The sequence below is a fragment of the Lycium barbarum genome, chromosome 12, assembly GCF_019175385.1.
Source record: "Lycium barbarum isolate Lr01 chromosome 12, ASM1917538v2, whole genome shotgun sequence".
Taxonomy (NCBI): domain Eukaryota; kingdom Viridiplantae; phylum Streptophyta; class Magnoliopsida; order Solanales; family Solanaceae; genus Lycium; species Lycium barbarum.
This window is the reverse complement of record NC_083348.1, coordinates 40,930,453-40,939,147: the sequence shown is the minus strand read 5'-3', so window position 1 is coordinate 40,939,147 and position 8,695 is coordinate 40,930,453. Positions and strand designations below refer to the sequence as shown.

Genomic DNA, 8,695 nt, shown 5'->3' with positions numbered 1-8,695 from the left:
ATGTGACTGCGAGCGCGGTCTTCTAGATCCCCCGGGAGGTGTGACTGCTGGTTCTGGGCCTCGATGGTAGGACCCTAAGACCTTTTCTCAAAATTCCCGTCTAAGTTGGGGCTCTCCCTGAGTGGCCCTTGCTGTTCTCTCATTAGACGGAATTTTTGAGGTTTCCTAAAACATTCTGCCCCAATGTAAGGTTTTATTTTGTTATCTCCCTGTTCACCATTTCTTGGTAGGAATTTTTGAGATCCTCTCAAAAATCCTACCCCTGTGTGGAGTTGACACTAGTCGGTCCTCGTAGTTTAATTTCGCCGCTTCCATTTTACTTCATTGCCTCTGGGGTTTCCTTAATGGTTTTTGGGTTTTTCTTTTGTGACGACCGAGCTCGAAAGCGCCTACGTATCCTGTCGCGGCAGGAATTCAGGTCGAATGTAGTTCGGGTAAAAGTAATTGAGTTTATGTTTTTTGCTAATAAAGAGACCGAGTCCGATATGGACTTCCTACGTATCCCGCCATGGGGAATCAGGTCATTGCGTAGTTCGTCACATAGATGATTTTTTTTCTTCTATTTTAGTACGCGTGCAAGCAAAAGGTGTGATTACAAGGAAATATCAATGCAATTACAAGCTAATGGAATCCTAAACGTAGTATCTCTTGAGCGCATCGGCGTTGATAGCCTTGGGCCACTCCTGCCCGTCCATCTCAGCTAGGACTGCGGCTCCTCCCGAGAGTACTTTTCTGACCATGTATGGCCCTTGCCAGTTTGGCGCGAATTTTCCCTTATATTCTTCTTGGTGGGGAACTACTCGCTTGAGCACGAGTTGTCCGATCTGGAAAAGTTGGGTTCTAACCCGCTTGTTGAAGGCTCGAGACATCCTTTGTCTGTATAGTTGTCCGTGACATACTGCCACCATTCTCTTCTCTTCTATCATAGTCAGCTGCTTGTAACTATTCTTAACCCACTCTGCATCTTGCAGCTCTGCCTCTTGGATGATCCGGAGCGAGGGGATCTCCATTTCTGCGGGTATGACCGCTTCTGTACCACAGACAAGGAGATAGGGAGTTGCCCCGGTGGAAGTGCGGGTTTTCGTTCGGTACCCCAACAAAGCATAAGGCAGCTGCTCGTGCCAATCCTGGTAGTTTTCGATAATCTTTCTCAGGATTCTGTTAATGTTCTTGTTGGCAGCCTCTACGGCTCCATTCATCTGTGGTCGGTATGCGGTAGAGTTTCTGTGTGTTATCCAGAATCGTTCGCAAATGTCCTTCATCAAATAACTGTTTAAATTGGCACCATTTTCCGTGATGACAGATTCCGGTACACCAAAGGGCATATTAGATTGCTCCGGACAAAATCGACCACTACTTTCTTGGTTACTTGTGGGAAGTGGCTTCTACCCATTTGGTAAAGTAGTTAATGGCGACTAAGATGAAACGGTGTCCATTGGAGGCCAGTGCTTCGATGGGTCCTATGACGTCCATCCCCCATGCCATGAAGGGCCATGGTGAGCTCATTGCATGTAACTCGGTAGGAGGAACCTTGATTAAATCCCCGTGTATCTGCCATTGATGGCATCTCTGCACAAATTTGCACGAGTCATGCTCCACGGTCATCTAGTAGTAACCTGTCCTTAGGATTTTCTTTGCAAGGATGAATCCGTTCATCTGAGGGCCGCATTCCCCTGCGTGCACCTCTTTCAGATATTTTGTGGCTTTCACAACATCCACACACCTGAGAAACCGAGGTCAGGCGTTCTTTTGTACAACACCTCTCTGTTCAGGAAGAAACCGTTGGCTAGTCTTCTGACAGTCTTCTTCTGATTTACTGAACTCTCTAGGGGTATTCTCTCTTTTCCAAGTACGTCTTGATGTCGGCGTACCACGGTTGGCCATCTGGCTCGGCCTCGACATAGGCGTAGTGATCCTGTTCTTCCCTTATTATGATTTCCAAAGGGTCAATGTGAGTGCTTTTGGGGTGCTGGATCATGGAGGCTATCGTAGCCAACGCGTCTGCAAACTCATTTTGGGTCGTCGGGGTATGCCTGAAGTCGATGTTCTCGAACCTCCCACATAGTCTTTGCAACAAATTCGTGTATGGGAGTATCTTGTTGTTTTTCGTCGCCCAGCCCCCTTTTACCTGATTTATGAGTAAATCGAAGTTCATGATTACCAACAGCTCCAGTATGTTCATGTCTAATGCCATTCTGAGGCCGAGGACACATGCTTCGTATTCTGCCATGTTATTAGTACACCTAAAGTTAAACTTTGCGGCCATCGGATAGTGTTGTCCTATTTTTGATATCAACACTGCACCGATGCCTGATCCTTTGTAATTGACCGCCCGTCAAAGAACAACCTCCATCCCTTGTATGGTTCCGTTAATTCTTCTTCCATAGCTAGCACCTCCTCATCTGAGAAGAAAGTTCGTAACGGCTTGAGTTCGCCATCGACGGGGCTTTCCGCCAGCAGGTCAGCCATGGCTTGTCCTTTGATTGCCTTTTGTGCTATGTATACGATATCGAATTCACTTAGCAACATCTGCCATTTAGCAAACTTTCCCACGGGCATAGGTTGCTGGAAGATGTATCTTAAAGGATCCATTCGGGATATAAGGTGGGTGGTGAACACCGATAAGTAGTTTCTCAGCTTCTGAGCGATCCAAGTCAGACCGCAACAGGTCTTTTCTACGAGCGTGTACCGCGCTTCGCAGGATGTGAACTTCTTGATCAGATAGTAGATGGCATGCTCCTTTTTGCTTTCTTCGTCATGCTGGGCCAGCATAAAGCGGAAAGCATTCTCTGATACTGACTGGTACAGTAAGAGGGGATTCCCTTGCCTGGGTGGCACCAGAACGGGAGGATTGGAGAGATATCTCTTGACTTCATCGAATGCCTCTTGTCATTCTTCCGTCCAGTTCATGGGAGCATCTTTCTTGAGCAATTTAAGGATTGGCTCCGTGATCACGGTGGACTGGGCTATGAACCGCCCAATGTAGTTCAACATCCCTAGGAAACTCATGACCTCCTTCTTGGTTTTTGGGCGGCGACAATTCATGAATCACTCTGATTTTGGTAGGATCTAATTCGATGCCCCTGCGGCTGACTATGAACCCCGACAATTTTCCGGCGAGCACTCCAAATGAGCACTTAGCAGGGTTTAGCTTCAGGTTGAATTTGCGAAGCCTGTCGAAGAACTTGCGCAAATATGTGGCGTGCTCCGCGCTTTCCTTTGACTTTATGAAGACGTCGTCTATATAGACCTTGATCTCTTGATGCATCGTATCATGGAACAAGGTGTTCATAGCCGTCATGTACGTGGCCCCGGCATTTTTGAGGCCGAACGGCATTACCCTGTAATGATAGACTCCCAAAGGGGTGATGAAGGCTGTCTTTTCGGCGTCTTCCTCGCTCATGAGTATTTGGTGGTACCCAGCGAAACAATCTACGAATGACCGAAGCTCATGCTTGGCTTAGTTATCTATCAGGATGTGGATGTTCGGGAGAGAAAAGTTATCCTTCGAACTGGATCGGTTGAGATCTCGGTAGTCCACACAAATTCGGCTCTTTCCATCCTTTTTGGGTACTGGCACTATGTTGGCCACCCAAGTGGGATAGCACGTGACTTCCACTATTCCTGACTCGATCTGTTTTTCGACTTCGTCCTTTATCTTGATACTCATATCTGGTTTGAACGTTCGTATTTTCTGTTTGACTGGGGCAAATCCCTCCGTAATGGGCAGTATATGGGCCACTATCTTAGTGCTCAGCCTTGGCATATCTGCGTATGACCAAGTGAAGACGTCCACATATTCTTTCAGTAAAGCTATGAGCTCTTCTCTTTGCGGGGCTCCTAAGTGAGCGCTGGTTCGGGTCTCCTTGACATCTCTTCCGTCACCGAGGTCGATTACCTCAGTTTCGTCCATATTTAGCTTCTCCTTTTCTTCCAACTCTTCCACCAACCCTTCTGGCATTATCGTTGATTCGTCGTACTCTTCATACTCCTACTAGTCACCTTCTTCGCCTGTTTCATGACATGTCATGACATTTTTAGTCGTTTTATTATGATTATTATTGAAAAAGCGAGGCGAAGTAAATTAGGCTTATTATCGACCGTCGTTATTTAGTTAGCGAGAAAAGTAGTTATTATTGATTGGTAAAGAAGGTGATTTACGAGGCTTTTATTAATTCAAAAGGCAACCAATTACAACCGTGGTCCTGGTCTGGAACAACATCGGACCATTCTCATTTAAAACACCGCAAAAAATAGTTTTTATTTAGGAAAAATGGTCGATCGTTCGGGCCTCGGCCGACGTCGCTGTTTATTGGCAAAATATTTTATTTTAAGAAAAGTCCAACTCCCTATCGAGAAGCCAAGAGGGGGGTGGACGCCCAATTGTTCAGGTGTTCCTCCGGCCCTCTTCAGTGATCGGGTAGCATCCTCTTCTTGAAATAGCAATTTGAGACTTTCACCAGCTTTCTCTTCATTCAGGATCGGCATCTTTCTGGGGAATGACTGGTACAAACCCGGGACTGGACGGGGTAGTTTTCCCGTTCTGGGCTCTCTCCTGATTGCCCTTGTGAGCTCGTCTTCATTAGGGGCATACCCAGGCCGAAATGGTAGTTTTCTTTTAGAATTGGCATAAGCTCCATTATCCCTCCGAGGGTTTTTCCTAGGCCTTTTTTCATTTCAAAGAAATTCCTTAGCATGGTGGAGGTGATCATTTTGTAGATTGCCGGCATGGGCCTGCCAATCTCTTCTTCTGCGTGGGTAGCTCCCACGTACTCCACTGTGTGAAAGTTAGAGAGATGAGTATTCCCCTCAATCACGGGAACGGTGTTGTAAGGAGGCTTCTGAATGTCCTTTTCAACTGTCACTACGATTTCCTGTCCTTGCCACTCAAATTTTATGGCCTGGTGTAGACTTGACGGTTCCGCACCGGCGGAGTGGATCCAGGGTCTCCCTAAGAGCATGTTGTAATTGGCGGTGATTGCCATAACTTGAAACTCGGCGGTGAAGGAGGCAGGACCGACCCGTATCTGTAGGTTGACTTCTCCTAAAAAGTCACTTAAGGCTCCAATGAATTCCCTGATGTTTGTCGCGCTCTGGCTGATCTTTCCCACGTCATAGCTAAGTTTTGTCAGGGTAGTAGCGGAGGAGATATTGAGGCCTGACACATTGTTGTTCGTTGGGACTCAATTTTGCTTGATGAGAATTTGACTTATGAGAAGGAGCCTAGTGCAATTTTTGATAGGGAGGTTCGAAAGTTGAGATCTAACGAGATTGCTTCTGTGAAGGTGCAATGGAAGCATCGCCCTGTTGAGGAGGCCACTTGGGATACTGAGTCCGACATGTGTAGCCGATATCCTCAGTTGTTTGTTGATTCAGGTACTTCTCCATTCCTTTCCCTTCGTCGCACGATGACGAGCGATGGTTTAATTGGTATCTGATGTAACAACCCATTTTGTCTTTATAGTCTTTTCGACACTTTTGAACTTTCCCTAAGCTTGTTTAGCTCACATTTGACCCAAGGGGACCGTTGACACGCTTTTTGAGGTGTTGAATTTGATTTGGGTGACTTTTGGGGAAAATTGGGCTTAAAGCGAAAAAGAATTGACTCAAAGCTGACTTTTAGGTAAACAGACCTTTTTCGGGAATCCGTTGATTTCGAAAGGTTCGAATGGTCTTTTAAAACTGGTGCGTATAATTGGTTTGGTTCCCAAAGCACTCGGGTGCATTTTGGGACTTCGGTTGGGAAGTTGATATTGAGGTATCATAGGTTGACTCGGTCAATGAGACCTTCGTTGGGAATTTCGAGGCCATGAGTGCGTTCGTAGCTTGTTATGTGTCTATGTATGTGGTATGTGAGCATATGGCCTCGGGTGATAGTCGGGATTTCGGGATTGAGATTGTGATTATTTGGGGGATTCTGGTTCTGGTGCCCGCTATAGCGGCACCTGTACCGCATCAGCGGCACCGCTTTTGAAATGGGGTTGCAACCATAGCGACCTAATGTTGTGGTGACCGACCACTGCAGCGGTCTGAGAGATAGACGAGGCGGGACCGCCGCAGCTGTCCCCCTGCCGCAGAAGCGGTATCAAGCTGATAATTTCCTCAACTGCGCATTAAAAGCCCTAATTCCCTCATTCTTTATTCTTTCGACTTTAGAGCTTTTCAAGGTGATTCTTGGGAGAAACTCTTGGTTGTAAGTTCTTCTATTTCCTTTACTATTCCATGGTCCTTAATCGCCTTATAATTCCTTTATCATGATAGTTCATTAAGTATTTGAGGATTTAAAAGAGGGTTCCATGAGTTCTTCTTTCTAGGCTTCTAAATCATGATTTATGGGTTGGGTAGGGTCTAGTAAGCATGGAATTGATGATTAGAACTTATTATTGCATGATTCCTCCTAATTAGTGGCTAAATTATAGGATTGGCGGTTAGGGTTTATACCCAAATTTGGGGGGCTTTGCCTAGATTGCGAATTTGAGTAAATAGTTGGTTCTTCCAGCTTAATATTAATGGGAATTGATCACTTAGAGCTTTCATTTCATGTTGAGACCTTTAGATTCCTAATTTCATCCTTCTAGTTCATAAACCCCTATTCCATAGGTTGGGGATTTAGGTCTTGAATATAAGTAGGGTTTGATTGATGTTCTTCTTGGTTCTAATTCCATGATTTGAATATGTTAGACTTTCATTATCTCGAGGCTCAAAGGAAAGGGAAGACTAAGGAGTGATTGATGGAGACCTTGCTATTCGGCCTTCCAAGTAGGTTACGGTATACCTTATGGTGAGACTTCGATTAGTGAAGCGTATGTTTAGATGATATTGTCGGAGAATGCATGTAAGCCTTTGGGTACAAAGTTGGGATGGAAATTATCTTAGGTTGGGCCTTGTTGTATGATTTTGGGCTAGCCACCTCGTTGTGTTGTTGACTCATCTTGGTCTATTTACTTGTTGGTTCGTTGACATATTGAGACATTAACAATTGTGGCTAATGATATACCATTGATTTGATATTGCGATACTTACTTGTTCGACACTGAGATGAGAAGGTGATTCATTGTGGCTTATTATGTAGCCTTACTATTGATGTTACTTGTGTGCCATGTGTGGTACTGTTTCGGATTACATTGGTTGTTGATATCACATTTCATCATATTCATACGCATTTCCATAATACACTGACATATGGATGGTTCTGGTACTAATGATGATATGTGAGAGTGTGTAGCCTTCGAGATTTCTGCCAGAGAGCATAAAAGAGAGATGAGTGTTCGTTGCCCAAGGTTTCTTGCCGGGAACGATGAAGTGTCCGATGCCCGAGGTTTTTGTCGGGATAGTGAGAGTGTGCTCATGATCCGAGGTCATATTTCGGAGCGAGTGGTACATGGACTTCGCGGGTCCCCCATGGGTCATTATCGCTAAGACGTGGAGTCATTTTGTCCAGGACATGTTGTACAAAGCTGCATGTGTATTGCATTCATCCTACATACATTATTGCATTGCATTGAATCTTGATTACAATTGATTGTTGTGATACTACTGTGATGTACTGATTCGGATTGCTATACTGAGACTTGACACAGTTGGGTTTAGATGCTACAACTTAGGTGATGACTTATACTTGTTGAATTGTACTTATTGGTTTATGTGTTTATCTTGCTTTGTTGTCTTTATATACGCTATCTAGTCTTAGTCAGCCTAGGATACCTACCAGTACTCGTTGTTTGTACTTACTTGCACTTGCTGCATTCTTTTATGAATGCAGAGTTCCAGGTGGGTTCGACCTCTACTCCTCCTGGCTGATAGTAGTTCAAGGGTTGCTGTTTAGAGTCTTACAGGTTGAGCACGAGGACGTTCACCGCCTTGAAGATTCTTCCTTTATTTATGTCTTATTTGATATTTTGAGACATATTGAGACTATTGATATATTATTATTACTTCCAGACTTGTAGATTCTAGTTAGAGGCTCTTGTATGACTAGACCAGATTCTAGGGCGGTTTTGATGTATTTCCTTACTTCTATATTTTTCTTATATCATTATCGTCAGACTTACGTGTTTCTATCTCTTCAATTTATTTATTATTTATTCATGTTTTTAAGATTGTTGGAATAAGGATTCGCTTACCGAGGTGGGAAAGGTAGGTGCCCGCGTGACTTAGCGAGATTGGGTCGTGACAATAAGTAACTCCACTGTATGCACATGCTAAAGTCCTTGTTCCCACGATAGTCATGACCCGCGGGAGACCCTTGGTATCCATGTACCACTCACTCTGGACCCGACCTTGGATCACAAATTCACAAATAGGCCACATCCTCACCCCCTGTCAAATGTGGTCAAACTAACAAGTAAGCATGATAACTCAATGAAATCAAATGCCAATGAAAATACAAGTCATAATGCCATAAGTTATATCAAAACTTAGATAAATCAGCTTAACCATGGAATAAATCATACAAACCATCTCAATCAACATAAGAGTCTATATCAACCCCTTTTCTTTCCAGAGCATAGCAAATACACCTCATGGTTCAATACATAAAGTAACAGCAACAAACCCACATAATCAGAAGTCAATACCATCCTAAGAGCGTATCCAACCCAACATCGTGTCTGAAGACCTAATCATGTTTTATCCAGTCAATTCTACTATATATGCATTTCACTCATCAAAGTCTAATTCAAGTAAACCGTAACCT

At 44.3% G+C, this 8,695-nt stretch overlaps 1 protein-coding gene across 1 annotated transcript; it reads right to left on the bottom strand.

Moving 5' to 3' along the window:
• Positions 1–632: 632 nt before the first annotated feature.
• LOC132624228 (uncharacterized) lies at positions 633–1,325 on the bottom strand. Its single transcript, XM_060339038.1, has one exon. The coding sequence runs from the start codon at positions 1,323–1,325 to the stop codon at positions 633–635; it is 693 nt and encodes a 230-aa protein (XP_060195021.1).
• Positions 1,326–8,695: the final 7,370 nt, after the last annotated feature.